General features: G+C 40.8%; 1 protein-coding gene across 6 annotated transcripts in view; it reads right to left on the bottom strand.

Annotated features, from left to right (window-relative positions):
* Positions 1-210: 210 nt before the first annotated feature.
* Positions 211-24,094, bottom strand: part of LOC122561499 (protein monoglycylase TTLL8-like) — an 82,949-nt gene continuing 59,065 nt past the window's right edge. For all 6 annotated transcript variants that reach the window (XM_043713243.1, XM_043713248.1, XM_043713244.1 and 3 more), the window contains 7 exons: positions 23,253-23,393; positions 21,039-21,225; positions 16,199-16,347; positions 14,598-14,838; positions 2,965-3,400; positions 722-783; positions 211-491 (listed from right to left, as the gene is read on the bottom strand). In XM_043713243.1, the coding sequence (XP_043569178.1) occupies positions 461-491; positions 722-783; positions 2,965-3,400; positions 14,598-14,838; positions 16,199-16,347; positions 21,039-21,225; positions 23,253-23,393 (1,247 nt within the window). In that variant the 3' untranslated portion in view covers positions 211-460. The remainder of the gene's footprint in view (positions 492-721; positions 784-2,964; positions 3,401-14,597; positions 14,839-16,198; positions 16,348-21,038; positions 21,226-23,252; positions 23,394-24,094) is intronic.

Consider the following 24,094-nt stretch of genomic DNA (forward strand, 5'->3'; position numbering starts at 1 on the left):
GTGTGATGTTTCCAGTATTATCATCAAGAACCAAATACAATTTGTACCAAGAGTTTCTTGGCAGACTAACACAATTGCAAAAAGAAGATTTTTTTTAATTTTAATGTTCTTTATGCAAATAAGGAGATGTTCTCCAATAGCCATTAGGGAAGCTTAACCCTGTCCTTCCGCTTACTCGAACCCTCCACCCCTAACCATGAGACACCTACAAAAAGGCCTTACAGATAATCCCAAAAGTTACATGCTGGTAATAAAGACCATGTGCTCAGATCCAATTCTAACACTGCTCATGGCTGTAGGTTTTCAATGGCTTAAAATTGGGCCTTGCAAATCTTTGCCTTCTGAAGTTGGAATATGCAGTGTACAACTAGGAATGTTTCGTAAGATACATAACGATTGGCAATCTTTCCATTATGCTTATGTCAGAGTGCAGTCCCACCAATAGTACAAATACATTTTTTTAATCAATAGCTGTTACCCAGAACCTGTACCTGAAAAAAAACGAAATAAAAAATAGGAACCGCTCAATCAATTAGAAAAATATATACATTCTAAAATGTTTAAGAAATTAAATATCAGGATTCTTTAATGGCTTCAGAATATATGGGATGTGGGATCATCAAGAACTACAGGCAGACACCATCCACAGCTGAATAGAAATGAAATTCCCAGAATTTCTTCGATGCATTAAGATTGAGCCAGAAACATTAAACAATCTTACTTGTCTTTGGACAGGATTGTTGCTTGAAGAGAATGAGCTGTTTTGCTGAGGTATTTTCTTTCCTGGAAATAGTGCAGATAATGAGGATATGCCAGTCAATGCAAACGCAAAGGGCTTGGTCATATTACAGAATGAGAAAACAACAAATTTCACAAGCACTGTGGGTGTGTAATTAGAGCAGATGCAGTATGAATTAAGGTGACTTTTTTTTTGGTCTGTATGCACGGGGGTGAAGAGGGAGGTGGCACGGGAAAGGGTGACATTAGGTATACAGACACATAAGATGGCCCCTGAGCCATTAGTTGGCCAACTTGACATGCAAGATGGCCACCGGATCACAATATGGAGAGAAACAGCAGAGCAGATAGAGACACTGCCTGGGGCCACCAGAATGCCAGCACAATGCACTCACAATCCAGTTGATTAGTTTAAGGTGGGTGGGGGAGAAAATACACATGAGTAACAAATGCTGCCCGCCGAAGTGTCTGGGGCGAGCCAACACCTCTTATAGAAATGCTAACAGCTTGATATGGATTCAATATGAAATGCTAATAGCCAGAGCTGCAATAATCATCCTTCTCAGGACTTCTGTGCAGACATTGAAACTGACAAAGACCATGCAAAAATTAACAAAGTGTGCGCTGGAACTGACAAAGACTATATCAAAACTATCAACGATTCTGCATTGATTGCCATAAACAAACCATGTTACAAAGACAATAATCTCATCACTGACCTATTGTATCACAAGATGCATAAAAGTATCTTGACATGTACTCTGGGTTGAAAGAAGACTTGCAGCTGACCACTGTGCTGTTGGTGTCTTTCTCTCCCTGGAGCTCCAATATTTCCTTGTGCAATAAACTCTGTCATTGAATCTTGATTCTGACTCTGAGACTGGTGTTTTTCCCCACAACAAGGGGGTGGTTAATAATTAATTCGTCAGCATTTCTAGACTCATTATTTTTCAAAACAGTATGAGAGATTGAGTACCTGGGATGATAATAGGGATTTGTTTGCATTGGGAGAGTTTTACAAGTGGCCAGAGTGAACAGTGAGGAGTATTAGCTTGCTTTTGGTTTAGAAGGATTTTGTTTTTGCTTAAGAGAAAAGCCCATACGTTGAAAATCTTTACACAAATGTGCCAGTGGAAGTTAGATGTGTGAAACAGTAGATTAGATTAGATTCTCTACAGTAGATTAGATTAGACCCACCCCGTCCCTCCGAAGAGCCATTTCCCTCTGATTAATGCTTTAGCATGACCAATCCACCTGACCTGCACATCTTTGGACTGTGGGAGGAAACCAGAGCACCCAGAGGAAACCCATGCAGACATGGGGAGAATGTGCAAACTCCACACAGACAGTCAACTGAGGTGAGAAATTGAACCTGGGATTCTGGTGCTATGAGGCAGCAGTGCTAATCACTGAGCCACTGTGCCACCCCATATCTCCTGAAGAAAGAAGATAGCTTGAAACCTTTTAAGGAATACATTACCTCAGTGTAAAGATTTACATTTGAAAGTTCCAGATCAGAAGTGTTAGGTTAGAATCCTGAAGAAGTTACTCAAAATTGAGAAGGTCTAAGCTCGGTTGTATAACTAATGAAGGAAGAGGCCATCTAATGTTCAAGACCAGGAATTGAAAGAAACAGTTACATTAAACTTACAAAGGTGGGAGACACGCAATTGCTCTATGATGTTTGAGTATGTAATGTGATGATGTTGAGATTGATAGGATTGCATTTTTATTGTGTTTTTAAAGATTTTAAATTGTGTTATACGCAAGTAACTTGGTTTTATACTATTTTATCTGCTTTTCCGTTGCATAATAAATTTCTGTTTTATTGTTAAAACCAAATCTGCAGCATTGTGTGCTTATGCCTTTGTGAAAGATACTTTATTGTTATTAAAAAATACTCAAAATATGTTCTATCAAGCCAGGTTTCAGTCTGCAATCTGACTTGACCAATAAGAAAATCAGCTAAAATAACAACAATATTCACAGGTGAAAGAGCATAAGTGCAGTTCATTTCGCTCTAAAGCAGGACAATGAAATTATGAATTTTAGTTCAAAGAGAACAAGCATCTAATATTTAAGAACAAACCACAACAATTATGATGTGTAGTCATTTCTATTTGCGAGAATGACATTACGCAACTACAGACATTAGAAAACATTATAATCCCAGACATAGCAATGCTTATTCCGAAAAATGTAGCAACGGATGTAAGGTAACCTTACCTGTTTAGACAGACACTCAAAACGTCCAATATTACACTTGCTATTATATTTTCTGTCAATGACTACTTTGATTGTGTCTTCCTGTACATTTGCACACAATATTGCAGTAACAGATGTAGAACGTGACATGCTTGGACTCAAGTTGATCTCAATTAGCCAGGGTTTAAAATCTTCTCCCAGCAAGAAATCAGCACCATATAGTGCAAAATTGTTTTTGCGTGCTTGTACAATGGCCTGAACCGTCACCAAAGAACAAATGATAGCTTTTTTCATGGAAGGGTAGACAGTCTCCTGCCAGATGTTCCCATGGCCTTTAATTCTTAAATAGTCTTGGAACTGATTACTTGACCACATGCTCTCTTTTGGCACTAGTGGGTTACGATTGACAGAGGGCTTTAATCGCTTCTGAATGGCATTGTTGCAGAGGTGCACTGAACTGCCGAAAAATAAACAGCATTGCATTCATTTTACTTGAGATTTTGCAAACTAAGCTACATAATTTTAAAACATCATTTTCCTAATATAGCACTGAAAGTATTTCTGGTGGTGTGTCTACTGTCAATGCAAATGTTCTAAGGACAAAGGTTCAAACCTCATCATGACAAATGGTGAGATTTGAATTAAATGAAAATCTGGAATTAAAAGCTTGTGTAAACGTGACTTTCAAATGTCATAAAATTCTGTTATTAAAGTGCTTTAGAGAAGGAAATCTGCCCTCCTTACCTGTCTGGCTTACACATGACCCCAGACCTATAGCAATGCGATTGACTCTCATTGCCCGCTGGACATTTTGGGTTGGTCAATAAATGCTAATTCAGCCAGTGACTCCACATCCCATAAACAATATTTTTTTTTAATTTCCACATGATGACAGTAATGTTAAATTTAGCACACCAAAAGAGCAGTGGGACCCATGACTCTGCTGCCATCTCAATGTCTTACTGAGGTACTCGGGTCATTAGCATTAAAGTAAAGGTAAACAAGCATACGAGAGAGATAGGATGAGAGGGTTATGATGATAGATGACCGCTACTCTCAATGTTGTTGCTGAGACAAGAGAGCTAATAGTCATTTGCTTGCCCAGCATCTCTCAGATGTGGGTCATTCTCACCGATGGGAATGTAAGTCCCATTTCGTGTCCATAAATATTTGCAGGGCAAGGTAAGCAAGTGGAAATAGGCTCACTTCAGGCTTTTACAGTGCTGGCAGCAACTATTATCATGCAATGATTTCAAACTATGCATACGTAGCTTGGGTTTCAAAATGACCGATTCTATATAAAGAATGAGCCACTTTCTTGCCTCCTGTTCAAGCTATTCAACGGTTATACACACCCCTGATGTAGTCACATGCATTTTGTAGCATCCTGATGCCACTGCTGGTTGGAATCCCAGAATTAGAATCATAGAACCCTGCTACAGAGTAAGAGGAGGACATTCAGCCCATACTGAGAGTATTGACTCTCTAATTGAGTATCTCACTCAGTACCATTTTTCTGCCTTTGCTCCATAACCCTATGCATGCTTTCTCTTCTGTTAACCATTTAATTCCCATTTAAATCCCTAAACTAAACATTGTCAGGTAATGCATTCCAAGCCTTAACCCCTCACTATATGACAAAGCTGCATAACATAAGGATTCATGGCATTACAGGTGAAGTATTAGCATGAATAGAGGACTGGTTGAGTAACAGAAGCAAAGAGTGGGGATAAATGAGCACTATTCTGGTTGGCAATCAGTGACTTGTGGTGTGCCTCAGGGATCGGTGTTGGGATTGCAATTATTCACAGGTTACATAGATGATTTAAAGTTGGGGACCACGTGTAGAGTGTCATCTGTAAACTTTGACAGAAAGATGAGTGGCAGAGCAAAGTGTGCAGAGGACTGTGAAACTTTGCAGAGGAACATAGATACTTTGAATGAATGGGCAAAGGTCTGGCAGATGGAATACAATGTTAGTAAATGCAAAGTCATCCATTTTTGTAGGAGTAACAATAAAAAGCATTATTACTTGAATGGTAAAAAGTTGCAGCATGCTGCTATGCAGAGGGACCTGGGTGTCCTTGTGCATGAATCACAGAGAGTTGGTCTGCAAGTACAGCAAGTAATTAGGAAGGCAGATGAAATTTTGTCCTTCACTGCAAAAGGGATTGAGTTTAAAAGCAGGGAGGTTATGTTGCAGCTGTACAGGTTGCTGGTGAGGCCACACCTGGAGTACTGCACATAGTTTTGTTCTCCTTACTTAAGAAAGGATGTATTGGCACTGAAGAGGGTGCAGAGTGGGTTCACTAGTTTGATTCTGGAGTTGAGGGGGGTTGTTTCATGAGGAGAGGCTGAGTAGACTGGGATTATATTCATTGGAATTCAGAAGAATGAGGGGAAATCTTATAGAAACATAAAATTATGAAGGGAACAGATAAGATAGAGGTAGGGAGGATGTTTCCACTGGCAGGTGAAACTAGGACAAGAGGGCATAGCCTCAAGATTAGAGGAAGCAGATTTAGGACTGAATTGAGAAGGAACTTCTTCACCCAGAGGGTTGTAAAGCTATGGAATTCCCTGCCCAGTGAAGTAGTTGATGCTACTTCAGTAAACGTTTTTTAAAGTAAGATAGATTTTTTTGAACAATAAAGGAATTAAGGGATACGGTGAGAGGGCCAGTAAGTGGATCTGAGTCCATGAAAAGATTAGCCATGATTTATTAAGTTGTGGAGTAGGCTCAAAGGACCATACGGCCTACTCCTGCTCTTAGTTCTTATGTCCTTATATTCTTTTTCTAATATTACTCTGTTTCTTTCACTCATTACTTTAAATCCGTGCCTTCTTATTCTTGATCCTTTCACGAGTGGGAACAGTTTTTGCACAACTACTTTGCCCGGAATCCTGATGATTTTGAATACCTAAAGCAAATCTCCTTAGAGCCTTCTCTTCTCCAGGGAAAACAGTCCTAACTTCTCTAGTCTATCTTCATAACTGAGGTCACTCATCGCAGGAACCATTCACTCAAATCTTTTGTGCACTCTTCACTTGCCTTCATTGATATGACAATGTGGGTGTACTGTACCTTTAAAAAAGTTAAAAGCTACCATGACTACCTGATAGCACCAAGTGTTCTGAACAAGATACAATGTAACCTTTTTGTCCAGCAGCTAGTGTAGCTCTTTGCCTGGATACAAAAACAAATTTCAAATTAGGCCAATCAGTTTAAATTATACTTCAAAAAAATACCAACCACCAATCAAGTTTGAATTTAACATATTCACAATATTAAAAGCCAATGACACAATCTGATGCTTTGGGGGTATAGACCGGGGAAAATTGAACAGTTGAGAGAGAACTGCCAAAAGACTAACAATTGTAGACTGCTCGTCAGAATTGTATGAGAGATACCTGTATAGAGAAGGAGTTTGCACAGAGACAAACATCAACACGGACCTGGAGAGAGCAAATCTACAAAGAGAAGATTTGACAGCTGGCTGGTTTTGAAATTTGAATTTTTGAGTAAATCTTAATCAGGGCTTTTATCAGACTAGTATTATCGAGGGAAAGGTAAAAGATAGGTTAGAGGAAGAAATTGTAAATAATAGTTAGTTAATTATTCTCTGTTATACTTTAAGAAATAAAGTTGTTAATTTGTACTTTAAATAGTTCTTGGCCTCTAGAATTTTCACAGATTACTGCATGTGATAAATCTTTTCTGTCTTGCTGGTTGAAATTAAGCAGGAAGGTTTACCTTGTGTCATAACATCATAGCCTTCCTAAAGTCCAGTGCCCAGAAAAGGATTCAATACTCCAGCTTAGGCTTATACAATTTCAACATAACCTCCTTGCACTGCCCCATTAAAACAAATTTGAGATTACTGAATGAATTATTCTGTACCTTCTCAACCTGTTCTGTGAAATTCAATGGTTTCTGTATATCTATATCCAGGCCTTACTGCTTCTGCACTCTCTTTTAAGGCTGTACACACATTATGAAGAATAGAAAGATATGGAGATAGGATAAGATGAAGTAAGTTGAGAGGAGATTCATGTTAACGTTGCAGCCAATCTCCTTGTGCCTTCAATGCAGTGATGATCACTACAATTGTTAATATACACTGAGGAGAGGGATGTGTTGAGATTAGAGATAGAAGTTTGATTACACTGGATCACGTTGACATAAGGAGGGAAGATGTGTCGGGTAGGCTAGAGGTTATTAAAGTGGACAACTCCCCAGGACCGGATGGGATCTATCCCAGGTTGAGAGAGGTGAGAAAGGAAATAGCTGGGGCTTTGTGTAGCATCCTTACTAAAAAGGTGAGGTGCCAGAGGACTGGAGGGTTGCTCATGTTGTCCCCTGTACAAGAAGGGTAGTAGGGATATTCTGGGTAACTACAGACCAGTGAGCCCAGCATCAGTGGTGGAAAAGTTGCTGGAGAAAGTACTGAGGGATAAAATCTATATTTGGAAAAGAAAGGGCTTATCAGTGATAGGCAACATGTTTTGTGCAGGGGAGATCACACCTTACCAACTTAATAGAGTTCTTTGAGGAAGTTATCAATTTGATAGATGAAGGAAGGGCTGTAGATGTCATATACATGGGCTTTAGTAAGGCATTTGATATGGTTCTCCATGGTAAACTAATGGAGAAAGTGAAGTCACATGGTATGCAAGGTGTTCTTGCGAGGTGGATAAAGAACTGGTTGAGTAACAGGAGACAAGAGTATTAGTTGAAGAGAGTTTCTTGAAATGGAGAAAGGTGACTAGTGGTGTTCCACAGGTATCAGTGCTGAGGCAACTTTTGTTTGTAATATACATAAATGATCTGGAAGAGGGCATTGTTGGTTCGATCAGCAAGTTTGCGGAAGATTGGTGGAAGAGCAGAATGCATAGGGGACTGTCAAAGAATACAGGAGGATATAGACAGACTGGAGAGTTGGGCAGAGAAGTGACAAATGGAGTTCAATCCAGGCAAATGTGAGGTAACGCACTTCGGGAAGCCTAATTCTAGAGCAAACAATAGTGTAAACGGAAAAGCCTTAGGAAAAACTGATGAGCAGAGAGATCTGGGAGTTCAGGTCCATTGTACTCTGAAGGTTGATGCGCAAGTGGATAGAGTGGTCAAGAAGGCATATAGTATGCTTGCCTTCATCAGATGGTGTATTGAGTATAACAGCTGGCAGGTCATGTTAAAATTGTACAAGACTTTGGTTCGGACGCATTTAGAATACAGTGTACAGTTCTGGTCGCCACATTACCAAAAGGATGTGGATGCTTTGGAGAGAGTGCAGAGAACTTTTATGAAGATGTTGCCTGGTATGGAAGGTGCTAGCTATGGAGAGAGGTTGATAGGTTAGGATTGTTTACATTAGAAAAAAGAAGATTGATGGGGGACCTGATTGAGGTCTACAAAATCATGACGGGTATAGACAGGGGAGATAGAGATAAGCTTTTTCCCTGGGTGAGGGATTCAATAATGAGAAGTCACACTTTCAAGGTGAGAGGTGAAAAGTTTAAGGGGGATACATGTGGCAAGTACTTCACACAGAGGGTGGTAGGTGCCTGGAACGCATTGCCAGCAGAGGACGTGGAGGCAGGCACGGTAGATGCATCTGGACAGCTGCATGAGTAGGTGGGGAACAGAGGGATACAGTTGCTTCAGAATTAGGTGACAGGTTTAGACAGTGGATTTGGATTGGCACAGTCTTGGAAAGCCGAAGGGCCTGTTCCTGAGCTGCAAATGTCCTTTGTTCTTTGTACATCTGAATCCTTTTCGAGGACTTGCTCTGGGAACTATTTCTGTTGCCTCTGCAACAATGCTGTCGGTTTCCTGTGCTCTAATCCTGGTCTTTTTTCTGCTGCTCCTATGCACCTTCCTGAAATGCTCCTCTTTCTTGAAATGCCTCCTGCCTTGCTAAAACGTCAGAACCACTTCTTCAAAGTGCAAGCAGATCCCAGATGCATTCTGTTGGGCTTCCCAACACTGGTACCCTGACACTGTCCCCAAGCCCCAGATCTCCTCAGAACTGCTAAATCCTAAAGCTGCCTCAGTGCTTCTGTATTCCCTTGAGTAATCCCAGACCCTCCCCACATTGGCACACCTTTCAATATCTAGATTAGAGTGGTGCTGGAAAAGCAGAGCAGGTCAGGCAGCATCCATGGAGCAGGAAAATCGACGTTTTGGGCAAAAGCCCTTGATCAGGAATATCCACATTTAATCCCATTGCATGCTTTCAAGCCCCCAGCACCTGAATTCTATCCTGCATGGGTATTTGCAGATCAAACATTCATCCCAAATCCCTCCCAAGCCCTGTTTCCCTCCAGCTGTTGTATTAATTAAAATGTTCAGGGACAAATATGCAGACGGTACAAAGCAAACAAAAAAATGTCAGCACTAAGCACAGTCAGACAGAAGTAAAAGAAGACAACCAGGTTTGCACAGAAAGTGACAAGGGAAAGAAATTATAACTAAGCAAGTCAACAAGATATAAAACTGAGAGAAAAAAAAGTGTCTGTTTTATCCTTATTTTGCCCAGGGCCAATTCCAATTATAATGAAGCAAGTTTGTTGACTCATTGTCAGCTGAACCATAGGAAATCCCCTAACATGATTTGTGCTTTGATATATTCCTGATCTTATCACCAAGAAAGGCTGTTATTTCTGTAATATGCATTTCTTGCCTACAATGCCTTTCATAGCTATAATCGCTATTCCTAAGTTACAGTTTATGTTCCAATCTCTTATCGAAACATGTCACAATTAAATTCCTGTTTTGACACGTTCACGTTAAAACAGATTTCTTATTCATTCTCAGGATGTGGGGTGTGGATGTTACTTATGTATTTCAAATGAAGCTTAGCTATGTGCAAGCATCAATGGGTGGCTTCTTCTTCTTTTAAAATTCACTTGAGAGACATGGGTGTCACTGGCTCGGAACCTATTGCCCATCCTTAGTTGTCCTTAAATGGATAGTAGTGAACTGCCTTGAACTTCTTTAGTCCATGCACTGTAGTAGACCCACAATGCTTTCCAGGAGAAAATTTCAGGATTTTGAAGGAATGACAATATATTTACAAGTCAGGATGGTGAGAGAATTGGAGGGGAACTTGCAGTTGGTGATATTCTCAGGTATTTGCTGTCTTTTCACTTCCAGTTGGTAGTGTCATGGGTTCTGAAGATGTAATGTCAGGAGGCTTGGTCAAATTTCTCCAGTGTGTCTTGTAGATGATGCACACTGAATCTTTTTGGAGCTACACTCATCCATGGGGGAGTACTCCATCACACTCCTGACATGTGCTTTGTAGATGCTGGACAGGTTTTGGGGAGTCAGGAGGTAGGTTACTTGCTGCAGCAACCCAAGCTCTGACCTGCTCTTGTACCCATTATGTTTATAATCCAGTCCGGTTTTAGGTCAATGGTTTCAATGGGGGATTCCATAATGGTAACGCTATTGAATTTCAAGAGACAATATTTAGATTGTTTCTTATTGGCATTTGTGTGACACGCATGTTACTTGCTACATTTCAGCCAAGCTTGGATATTGTCCAGATCTTGCTGCATTTTGTCATGCAGAAAACATCATTGATGAACCAGCTGAAGTTACTGGGCCCTGGTATGAGACAAATCAGCGGCAATGGCTTCACTCCTTCCACCATTACCTCAGGTGTTCTCAAGGATCTATCATTCGCATTCTCCCTGTTACTCATCTATATGCTACAGTGTGGAAACAGGCCCCTTTGGCCCAACAAGTCCACACCGTCCCTCCGAAGAGTAATCTACCCAGACCCATTTCCCTCTGACTAACACACCTAACCTATGGGCAATTGAGCATGGCCAATTCACCTGACCTGCTCATCTTTGGATTGTGGGAGGAAACCCACGCAGACACAGGGAGAATGTGCAAACTCCACACAGACAGTCGCCGGAGGCTGGAATCGAACCTGGGACCCTAGTGCTGTGAAGCAGCTGTGCTAACCACTGAGCCACCGTGCCGCCCCAAATGTCATCAAAAGGCAGAGTGTTAATTCAGCTGAGGAAACACCGTCACCTCACCATCCCCTCCCTTAGCTCCTCCAATAACTACAAAATGCTTCAAGACGTTAGTCATGGCTCACATCAAATCAAACCTCCCTGCCTTCCTCCAACCCTTGCAATTTGCCTAGCAGCACAATAGGTCCACGGCAAATGCTAATTCCCTGGCCCTATACTCATCACTGCAACATCTGGATAATAAGGTTACCTACGTCAGGCTTCTACTTAGCGACTACAGCTCTATCTTCTACACTATCATCCCAACAAAACTAATCTCCAAACTCTGACACCTAGGTCTCTGCTCTGCGCTCTGCAACTGGATCTTCAGCTTCCTGATGCACAGTCCGCAATCAGTGAAGATAGACAACAGCAGCTCCTCCACGACATTCCTCAACACCAGCACTCTGCAAGGATGTATGATCAGCTTGTACATTCATGACTGTGTGGCCAAATTTCATCCCAGCGTCACCCACAAATTCACTGGATAGCAAACAGTGAGTCAGAATACAGAAAGGAGACAGAATGCTTGGTGTCGTGGTACAAAGATAACAATCTCTGCCTCAATATCAGCAGAACTAAAGAACTGATTACCAACTTCAGGAAGAAAGGAGGAGGACACTCCCCTAGCTACATCAAATGGAACTGCGGTGGGGAGGGTCGAGTTCCTGGGAATGACAGTTACCTACAATCTGTCCTGGTCCTCCCACTTGGATGTGATGGTCAAGAAGGCACCACAATGCCTCTTCTTCCTCATGAGGCTGAGGAAAATTATGTCCATGACCACATGGACCCTCACCAACTTTTATAGATGCACCATAGAAAGCATTCTAACTGGATACATCACAGTTTGGTACAGCAACTGCTCTGTCCTGCACCTTAACAAACTACAGAAAGTTGTGTGCACAGCCCACACCATCACACAAGCCAACCTCCCATCCATGGACTCCATCTACACTTCCCGTTGCTGCAGAAAGGCAACCAACATCAAAGACCTCTCTGACCCCAGTTACACTCTCTACCAACCCCTTCCGTCAAACAGATGATACAAAAGCTTAAACACACGTACCAACAGGTTCAAGACCAGTTTCTTCCATGCTGTTATTAGACTGCTGAATGAACATCTCTAATTTCAAATTAGATGCTTTTGTGCACCTCCTGTGCAGCAGTAACCTTGTATATCTCACAGTGGAGAGTCCTTGCCACTGATCCAGCTCCCTTAGAGGTAGCTCTCACAGTGAGTAGGATGTCTGACACTCCTTTTTTTTTCTCTTTTTTTTCCTTTTTTTTTGGTAGTGCTTATTTTTTTCCTCAGCACCCATGTTGTGTGTGTGCAGGTGTGAGACACAGTGAAAGACACAAGGTGCAGACACTTTTGTGTATGTTTTTTTCAAGCCATTGAGAGATTATTCACTCTATGAATTCCTCTGTCAAACTTGCTGTGTCTTTTCATAATGAAATAACTCCACAGAGGCTGATATCCCATCACGAAGTCACCCTCTACTTACAGGTGGTAAGTCCTTGACACTGATCCAGCTCCCTCATAGCCAGCTCCTAGAATGAACAGGCCACACTTTTGTTTATGTCTGTCAACCATAGCTCCCTGATTGGACTACATTAACAACTCCAATCAGGGAGCTCATATTCTATGATATCCACCTGGCTGACCTCATTACAATCACTAAACTTAACACATGCCAAGTTCCAATCCCTTTTATCTCTTGTATTTGCTGACCAAATTACCTCACAGTTGAGTGACGTCGTGATTTTGAAAGTCTCATCTTTTGTTTTCAAGTTCTGCTTTTCCTCATCCGTACCCAACCTTACAAGCCCCACATCCTTATGAGATATCTGTGTTCCTCAAATCTAAGCCTCTTGTGTATCCCAGATTTTAACTACTCCATCATTGATTCAGACACCTTCAATGCTGAGGCCTTAAATTCAGGAACAGACTCTCTTCACACCTCCCTACCTCTCTGTCCCAATGTCCTCCATTAAGACTCTCCCTAAAAATTATTTCTTTGACCAAGAAAGATTATTTGATCTAATACCTTCTTGCATATTCCCACTCTGATCCTCACTGACTCAAATGCCTCAGACTTGCTAGTACAATCAAACATCAAAAATGATGTAAAAAACTATTATTCTCATCATTCATGTCATTTTGCCTCTACTATCCATGTTTTCATGTTTGAACAAAGACCGTAACAATGTCAGAGGCTATTGCACCTGATAGAATGCACTATGGAAGTGGCTGCAGCTTGATAACTCTGTTGGCATCACTTTCCATCAGTTTGCTATTGAAGAAGAGTAGTTAATGTGTCAGTCATTGAGCAATTGATAGCTATTGGCTCATATATATACTGCCTACTATGGACAGTATACCTGAACTTAACAGAGAAGGAGCAGGAAAAATCTGGCAAGTTAGCTATTAGATATGAATCTGTAAACATGACTAGTCAGGCTGTTCCTTGACTTGTCTTTGAGATAATATCACCATTATTTGCATCTTTCCCAAGAAATCATATTCTTTCCCTTCTTACTAGAATTCGATTGCAGTCATGGAATGTCTAGCCACTTCAGGGTGAGGCTGAGAGTCAACTATGGCTCCAGGTTTCCTTCCCTAAAGGACATCAGTGAACCAGTTGGGCTTTTACAACAATACAATAGTTGGTCACCTTTACTGCAATCAAGATATTTCCAGTTTAACTAGCGTGATACAGTTTTAAAACTTACATTCTCTCAAATATTTGCCTAAGCCTCTGGACTATCAAAAAGCTATTGAGCTGAAATATTGTGTGGACTTTAATTCCCAATTTCTCTCAGGAGGTGAATGGGAGCCATAGAATTGGGAAGGAAGATAGGAGTAGGGATTTGAAAACCTGCTGCCTTCCCAATTACTGTGCCCTGCTCCCAGATGATATTATAGGACAGGAAAGCTTGGGAATGGTTTTCCGGCCAATTAGAGTCCTTAAGTGGCCGCTTTCGTTCCAGTGACTGATATTCAACTAACAGCGGGAAGAGGAGGAACTGGCCTGCACCATGTGGACAATCTGTCCAATAAAAGCTAGCAGCTTCCAGGCTGACTTGAGGAGGCACCTCCTTATCAGAAAGCTGGTAGCCTGTGGAGAGTCACTGTTTACAAAGGCTTCCTCACTCCACTTGCCAGAGCTTGCTTAGCTGGCCCTTGTGAGCCCAACCAACTCATTAGGATTCCTGGTGCTCCATGCAGCCCTCCTGCATTACCAGAAGTGACCATCCCTCCCAGTGGTGCTATTGGGACTAGCAGCAATTCTGGATGGGATTTCTGTCCTTAAAAAATCAGAGAAATTTGATTATAGGCAGTTAACTGCCTGAATGACACTAAATTCCATCAGTGCTTCCAATAATGACTCAGCAGAGTTCTCCCTGGCTTTTTAGCTACTGGACGAGGCCGCTATTGCAACCATCAAACAGAGTTTGTTCTCTCTCCAAAGATACCATGGATCTGCTGAATTTTTCCAGCATCTTTTGCGTTCATTTCAGATTTCCAGCATCATCGATATTTTGCTTTTTGGATCAGAAACATGCCATAAATACCTACAAATATGATGGAAACAATTTTATTTTTTTCATTGCTTTACCTGTCTAGGTTTTCCAGTGTGAAAGGCTGTGTGGAAAATCTTAAGTAACAGTCCTTATAGAACCAAATGTTTATTGGGTTCCAGTCTGTGACAAGAAACCACAATCTGATGTCGAATTTAGTATCATAAATCAGAAGAGGCTTCTCAATATACTTCTGCACAACCAACTTGGTGTTTTCTAAAGAAGGGTCAAAGTCCTTCAGTTTTAGAAACTTATCCAGCCTGTCTACACATTTTATTCCTGTAATATGAACATTCAAAAAAAAATTTCATTAGGAAGGCTCCAGGGGAATGAGGATTTTAAACATTTTCTAACTCTCTTGTCATTTAGTAGTACTTGTTTGAATATTGCTGAAATAAAAGACATTTGGTGAAGCTTTTCATCATGCACTCATCAAGGAAACTCACAAGAACTAAGTGTAAATAAGTGAAAATGCATTATTCTGGTGGTTTGTAGAATAAATAAAATCAATATTTGAGAAAAATAGCCATCTTATTACTACTTCACAGTAGACCTATTTGGAAAGTATTTTCAAAAAAAGAAACTCTGACATCCCAATTTTAGGGAGTTTAATCACTCCAACCTTACTGCCTTTGATAGTATGATCCATAAAATAGCCACGAGCATATAGACTAGGCTTCTAATGATATTACTAGTAATGGAACTGACACTATGAAATATTTGCATTAGTTGTTTCATGCAGTTTAAAGGTCATTTAGAAAATGCTTACAAACAGCCATCAACTGGTTAAATTATAATGAGCCACACCAGTGTAACTGATTCTTAAAACTGATATGAGCTTGAGAAATGGTGCCCTATTTTCTAGGAAATGTTAGTCAAACCGTACAAGCTAACAGTTGTAACTGTAATTAAAGAATTATTGAATGATTCATTATTGAACATATATTAATATGTTCCTTTTCAATATTTGTGCTGCTGACCTGGAGACATTGATAGTGCTAGCCCTTCAACTTTAAATAATTTAGAGACCTTTTAACCTGAACCTAAATCAGGGAGGACCAGGAAGCCTGATAGCCAGCAATTGGAAGGAAGACGACGACATCCAGAGTAATTGGAATTTATTCTTTTCTGGGAGTAACAGGAATTGGTGTGCACTAATAAAGAAAGTCATGGCTAATCCTTTCCCAAAAACCCCTCCTTGTGACTTACCAGGTTAGTGGAGAACCTTCCACTACATTGGCTTGCACTCTCTGGCCACATGAACTCTGCCAACTGGCTAAGGTGTTGCTTTTCACCCGCTTAGAGAAGGTCGCCAACTTGCAGCTAATTCCCAAAACTTAAAATAAACTACTCCTGAGATTTAAACTAGTGAGCACAGTTTGCATTTGTTTATGAGCCCTTGTCTGCTTGAAAACTGCTAGACGTTAAAACAATCCCATTATTAATACATGCTTGATGTTCTACAGAAATATGTCGGTTTGGTTTGGTCAGTCTCTCCAGACAATGAAATATTAATGTTGACACTTCTCGACAGGTGTTTCCAGCTGTACAACCATTAGTTTTCTTTACATCGTGTCCTCTATTTTACTCAGAACTATAACCATGTGAATGGCGCCAACCAAAATTGACTGAATGTTACCTCGACCCTGTGACTTTGCAGCTGGTTTGACAATCCAGATGTTTCTGATACCATCAATTTCCAACTGTGGACGTACTGATTTTAGTCTATTCAGAATGTTCTGGCAATCAATCAAATAATTATGTGAACCAGGAATTGTAGCTTCATTGCTGAAGAAACACAAATGAAAAGGAAAAAGAATCATCTAGACGCCTCAAAACATGAATGCATTTGATTTGGTCTCTATATGGTGTTATAATCTTATATGTTCATAACAATAGATATATTCAGATGTGCAGCTTCAGAGGAAGATGCTTGACCTATTTTGAACACATGTCAGTGCCTGAGTTCAAACAGAAGGGCTGGTTAACCACAACTTAAGCATGACATTTTACTTTTCACTTAACAAACAGATATCAGAGGTTTCAAGTCCAGATAAGATTCATAATCGGATGATCTTGTTTATACACAGCAAGGCAGCACCTTGTTTAAAAAGAAAACAAGTCAACAAAAGCAGTTGCTCTGGAAAAGAGAAAAATATTTACAAAAATCAAGAGTGATTTCATGCTCATTATATTTTTAATTCCTGGTATTTATTGAATTTAAATTCCACCATCTGCTAAGGTGGGATACAAACACTGGTCCCCCAAACATTATCTAGGTTTCTGGATTTCTTGTCCAGCAACAATGCAACTATGCCATTCAATTGTTTCTGTCTCTGTGCAGATAAAGTCTGACCTGCTATCATTTCTAACACTTTGATTTTTATTTTAGATAGCCAACATCCAGAGCTTGTAGTATTTGTACTAAATTTATTGTATTAAATATCCAATACACTGCCAAATCAAGCAGCCTGGGTGACAGGCTTAACAGAGATAGACAAAAGCCAGGGGCAATTGAAAGGAAGCAAGGGGTTCCTGGGGTGGGATGCAGGTTGTGGAGAGATCCGTGATGGGAGACATCACAATCCTCAGTAGCACTCTCCCACCAATTCTATTTCGTTCTCTGCAGGGATGCCAGCACTTTGATTATCCTTGCAAGAGAGAAGTAAGGGAACTTCCTCTCAGAGAACCAGGCATCCCACACAAATGCCTTCCTGCAGTTCAAAGGATTTAAGTAATACCAGTTGGTTTGCAGATGTTGGCATCAAGTCAGTATCTTTTCCGATATGACGACTGTACCTGATAATAAGTTGAGCGCAAAGCCATGCACGTAACTCCTGCTGCAGCCTGCTGAAGTAACTGCCTTTCTCACACACATAGCTGTGCCAAAGCCTGCTGATAGGATCGATGCCTTCCTGCATGGAGGGTCAAATGCCTGGTGATTTACTTGACCTTCTTTCTTTCATTATATTCCCCCTTGACTAAGCAATCTATTAGTTTGGACATGTTGAAATCAACCCTCTTCATTGACATTAGTCACTATAGCTTGCTGTAAATGTCATCTGGCTGTCATGGGCCTTTTATGCTTTTTAACATAAAATCGATATCAGTTCTGCTGAATATCTGTGATTATTTTGTTTACAGCCTACTTCCAATACTGAACTACCTTTGGGGAGTGAAGTTAACACATTAACTTATACCTTAATAAAATCAATTGCAAAGCATTATATTATCAATCAATTGTATGTTCAAACCATACCATAATACAAAAGCTCCCAACACTCAAAGAATTTCTTTTCTATCCATTCAAGGTAGGTTTTGAAGGTGAAAGGACAAACTCATCACAACAAGTTGTGCTGTGCTCAATTAAATAGTTTTGCGATTTGTGATCATATACCAGGGGTTTGGGCATGCAAGACTCACAACAAGACACAAGAATCAGAGAACAGAATCACAGAATGCCTCCAGTGAGGAAGCAGGCCATTCAGCCCATCGAGAACACATCGAACCTCCGAAGAGCATCCCAACCAACCCCAACCCTCCTCTCTGTAATCCTGTATTTTTATCTTGGCTAGCCCATCCACCTACACATCTCTGGACATTGCAGGACAATTTAGCACAGCCAATCCACCTAATCTGCACATCATAGGAGTGTGGGAGGAAACCAGAGGAAACCCATACGCAGACATGGGGAAAATGTGCAAGCTCCACACTTTTTTTTTTATTTCAAAAATATACTTTATTCATAAATACTTTGATGATCTATACAACTGGACATGCCATACATATGTAAACATTCCATTTCTTTGCATACCGAAACAGAGTAAACATTTCTATTTATAGGTCTGTACGAATACATTTTTAGCTGAGGCGTCAGCAGAGCCCAAATGACTGCGTGGGCCCCCTGTTCTTCTTTAGGCAGGCAGATGTTACGCGGTGGTCTTTCCCCACCGTGCCTTGGCAGCAGCTGCCCCAAGCTTCAGCGCGTCCCTCAACACATAGTCCTGGACCTTGGAATGTGCCAGTCTGTCTGCGTAGGCACATTCCAGAAGGAGGTGTGTGACAGTCTCGTCCCCCCCGGCAGCCGCTTCGAGGGCAGCATGCGGTGCAGCTGAGAGTCCATGCATAAAGGATCTCACAGGCAGAGCCCTTCTCACCACCAGCCAAGCCATGTCTTGGTGCTTGTTGGAAAGTTCTGGCGATGAGGCATTCTGCCAAATGGCTTTGACAGTCTGCTCAGGGGACCGCTCGATAGGATTCACCCTCTCCTTTTCCCGAAGAGTCTCTAGGACACTACGTGCTGACCACTTCCTGATGGACTTGTGGTCAAAGGTGTTTTTCTTCATAAACTTCTCCACGAAGGACAGGTGATACGGAACGGTCCAACTACTCGGAGCATACCGTGGCAGCGAGGCCAGGCCCATCCTTCGCAACACCGGGGACAGATCGAACCTCAGTACGTAGTGACACATGGTGTTTGCATACCGGGGATCCACGCACAGCTTGATGCAGCCACACGCAAAGGTGGCCATCAGGGTGAGGCTGGCATTGGGTGTATTTTTTCCCCGTTGCCCAGATCTTTGGACCCGGTCCATCTTTGACCTCCATATAAACTGGAAGATGGCCCGGGTGACTGCAGCGGCACAGGTTCTGGGAATGATTACCTGGGGGTGGAATCAAACCCGGGTCCCTGGTGCTGTGAAGCAATAGTGCTGACCACTGAGCTGCAGTGCTGCCCTTGTACAGTATAATGTGTTCAAATATGCACAACTAACAGTTGAAACCCTTCAGTGACAGTGTTAAAGATCAACATGTGCCTATTAATGTACTAGTAATCTAGTACTCTAGGAATCAAAATGCAGCCAGGAAAACTTGTGAATGCAAAACACACTTAGGACCTGTACAGCTTCTCCTGCTGAATACCGGTCCAGCCTGTGTTATCACAACAGAATAAGAAATTAAACGAACAAAAGGTTTAATGGTAGAAATACGAACAACAACACTGACAAAACAAACTCTAATCACACTCACACTAGATGCTTTGGATGTGCTAAGTTTATGCAAAGCTGACTTATTTAAGTTATGATTTGGAGATGCCGATGTTGTACAAAGTTAAAATCACACAACACCAGGTTATAGTCCAACAGGTTTAATTGGAAGGACACTAGCTTTCAGAGCGTCGCTCCTTCATCAGGTGATAGTGGAGGGCTCAATCCTAACACACAGAGTTTACAGCAAAAGTTTACAGTGTGAATTTACAGTGTAACTGAAATTATACATTGAAAAATTGATTGTTTCATGAATACCATGATAGTTTCACTTCTTTCATGTGTAAATCACAAAACCTTTTTTTAAAGTTGCATTCTCAGGTTAGCATTTAACAATGGTGATAGCTAGACAATATGTTGAAGGTGTTGGCCCCCTGTGTTCTCTGTCTATGCCATGATATTTAGATTGATTCTAATCTAAAAAGTGAGATAATGGAGTTTTATATGAATTCATGCAATTTGTGAGCTCAGAGTTTTACATGTATGCATGCAGTTTTTTGAGCTCAAAATAGCTATCACCCATTGTTAACAGCTAACCTGAGAATGCAACTTATAAAAAAAGGTTTTGTGATTTACACATGAAAGCAGTGAAACTATCACTGTATTCTAACAGATGAAAGGCTTAACAGACAACAATTTTTCATTGTATAATTTCAGTTGCATCACACTGTAAATTTTTGCTATAAATTCTGTGTGTTAAGATTGAGCCCTCCACTATCACCTGATGAAGGAGCAACGCTCCGAAAGCTAGTATGCTTCCAATTAAACCTGTTGGACTATAACCTGGTGTTGTGTGATTTTTAACTTATTTAAGTTAATGTCTAACACATGCTTAGAATTAGCACAAAGAAGAGAACAAGCAAGTTAAATAATTGTACATGAAATGTACCAGCTAAAATTGCTGTAATTTAATATTCAATGTTTAATGATGTGGGCAAATAAATGACACAGACATATTTTCTGCTGATTTGCGGCTTTTAAATCTTTTTCCATTTCTGTTACTCTTCAGCAAGGTTACAGCAAGAGGTCAGGGTGAATCCAAAATGGAAATTCACGGCCAAAGTTGACACAGAAAGATGGAAAACATACAATGTAAAAACAGACCATGCTAGTATTACAAATGCTGAGGTAAGTGAGTGTTGATAGGTGCATGTTACTGTTGGGATTAGGAGCAGATGATGTCTAACGAGAGTATAAATTAAGAACCAGTTTCCCACAGGAAAGGGACTAGTCTATAAAGAGTATAATGACCTCTATTTATACTGGACTAGGAAATATGTATAAAGCTTTGTGGAAAGGTGACCAGTTCTTGTTCCCTTCTTTACCAGGTAAATAATTACCGTATTAACAGACCATTCATCCATCACACCAGTGCAAGCTGAGAAAATGTCTATACAATTCAAATAATTATTACAGCTTGTGCTTACTTACCGAATGAGGGAGTAATGTTGTTCAATTAGATTTGCCCAATCCTTTTGGCTAAGTATTGGTGAGATGTTCACTTCAAAATATTTTCCAGCACGCATCAGAGTTTGCAAAAACTCTTCACACACTTTGATAGCAGTTTCGATGAGTGCGGTGGATAACTGACATGTTGTTTTGTTGGGCTTTCTAGAATCTGAGAAAGGGCAAATAAATATTCCATAAAGTAGAATGTACTGTGGCTGATTATTTTGGAATTAACAATAGGGTTGGGTATTGCAATCATGAAATCTTGTATACAATTTGAAACGAAAGATTCTAAAGGTTGTGTATAAAGAGCATTAAACTCAAACCAGTGGAATACGCAGACAAGAGGAGACAGCTTGGTCAAGAGAATGATCATGCATTGGGTTCATAGAATCTTAGAATCCCTACACTGTGGAAGCAGCACATTTGGCCCATCAAGTCCATACCTATCATCTGAAAAGCATCCCATCCAAATTCACCCCACTACCCTATCCCTAAAGCCCTGCATTCCCGTGTCTAATCTACCTAACTAGTCTCTCCCTGGACATCCAGAGGAACCCCACACATACATGAGGAGAATGTGCAAATTCCACCCAGCCAGTTGACCAAGGCTGGATTTGCTGGCACTGTGAGGCAGCAGTGCTAAACCACTGAACTACCGTGCCAACCAATTGAGCCAACATGCCATTTGGGTATTTAGAGAGGGGGACAGAGAGGGATTCAGGGAGGATAAAAACAGTAATATTGTCATAGTGAGATGCACACAGCAGGTCTGAGTTCTGTAACAAAGGAACAAGGATTGGCAATTGTGCCCCCGAGTCTGTTCTCTAAACACCTTCCTTGCCTGGGGTCTAACCTAGCCCCTCATGTGTGGCACATAAGAGGCCTGACCCTGAGGCCCTTGTGTTCCCTGATAAAAGTTTGCTTTCAATCTGTGATTTTGGATGAATTTCAATATAACTTAATATAAACCATTTTCTTATAGAAGCAAAATACAGTAGATACTTGAAATCGAAAGTGCTGGTGAAACTCAGCAGGTCTGGCAAGATCTGTGGAGAGAGAAACAGAATTCATGTTTCCAATCTGATATGATTCTTCTCCAGAACTTGTAAGGAGAGTACAAAGAATCTGCCAAGGGATATAAATATAGAAGGTTGTGAGTGGGCAAAGAAAATGGGTAGTACGCAGGAAGATTTGAGGTTGTCCACTTTGACAAGAATAACAGAAAAACGGAATTTATTTAAAAGAGAGAGAATGCTGAATGCTGAAGCATCCGGTGTCTACATACAAAATGTTAGCATGCAGGTGTAATGAGTAATTAGGAAGGTAAATAGTCCTGATTTCCTTTGGACTGCCATGTCTGGGTGAATGTCTTTTTCAATGCAAGGCATTTCGGGACTGCCAACCCTTGATCTGGTGCACAGTGTCCTTTTAATTATCACATTGGCAGTGATCCTAAGGTATTCTGGCAGTAGTCAATACTTCCATTTACAGCAAGTGGGATAATCAAGCTAGCATTGGACAAGAGGGGCACTGCAGAGGCTTGATGTGTCGTTAATGAGCCAGGTTTCGGATGAGGGCATGAAAAAATCCACTAGGTCTCAGGGAGACAAACCCTCCATGAAAGATTTCTTGCAATTTTTAGCACTTGGTGTTTATTGTAAGGGGGACTAGGTAAAAAAAAGTAGAAAAGTCTTGCTGCTGCTATTGAATTGCTGAAACAACACATGAAGTACTATGAAGAGTTGTGGTCTCCTTACTTAAGGAGGTGTGCACTTTTATTAGACACAGTTCAAAGAAAGTTCACTAGCCTGATTCCCGTGGAAGAAAGAATTGTATTATGAAGAATGGTTGAGTAGGTTTGTCTGCACTCATTGGGCTGAGAAGAATGAGAAATGATCTTATTGAACTTTAAGATTTTGTGGAGATGTATGGTACATGCTTGGAGAATATTTCCTCTTAAGGTTGTATCTAGAACTAGGGGGCAGAACTTTACAATAGTTAAAATGGAGAGGAGGAAAGATTTCCTAATTGTTAGTCTTTACAATTTCCTTCCACAAAGAGCCAAAAAGAGACTAGGACATTGAATGTAATCATGGGTATGTGAAACTGATTATTGATTGACAAGGTTATGTAGGATATCAAAAAATGAACTCTTTACTGAATCTGAACAGATAAAGAAACAGTGCATTTTACCTGTTACCAAGGTTGCTTTAGGTCCTTCAGTATCATTTGTATTCATCTGACCTTGTTCAGTGCTTGAACTTTGCGGAGCATTTGCAGAATTGTAAATTACCCATTTCAATATGCTGATTGCACCAGTAAGCCTGAAGTCATCTGAAAGCAACATTATCTGTTTTTAGACTGGAATTATTTGTAAACACAGTAAAACAAATGTGTATTCTCTACTTCTCATTAACTGTTTCAGTAAATTTATAGAGTTATATCACAGAAATGTCGAGCATAGAAATAGACCCTTCGGTCCAGTCCAAATCATCCATACCAACCAGATATCACAACCTATCTGCCAGCACTTGGCCCATATTCCTCTAAACCCTTCCTATTCATATATTCATCCAGATGCCTTTTAAATGTTGTAATTGCACCAGCCTCCACCACTTCCTCTGGCAGTTCATTCCATACGTGCAGCACCCTCTGAGTGAAAAATATGACCTTTAGATCCCTTTCAAATTTTTTGTCTCTCATCCTAAACCCTCTAGTTCTATATTCCCCCCACCCCAGGGAAAAGACCTTAACTATCTATCCTATCCATGCCCTGCATGATTTTATAAACATCTATAAGGTCACCCCTCAGCCTCCAACACTCCAGGGAAAACAGCCCCAGCTTATTCAGCCTCTCCCTGTAGCTCAAACCCTCCAACCCTGGCAACATCCTTGTCAATCTTTTCAATTTTCAATACCTCCTTCCAATAGGAGAGGGGGGGGGGGAGTGGGGGGGGAGACCAGAATTGCACACAATTTTCCAAAAGTTGCTTAACCAATGTCATGTACAGCCGCAACATGACCTCCCAACTCCT

Source organism: Chiloscyllium plagiosum, chromosome 23 (assembly GCF_004010195.1).
Source record: "Chiloscyllium plagiosum isolate BGI_BamShark_2017 chromosome 23, ASM401019v2, whole genome shotgun sequence".
NCBI lineage: Eukaryota > Metazoa > Chordata > Chondrichthyes > Orectolobiformes > Hemiscylliidae > Chiloscyllium > Chiloscyllium plagiosum.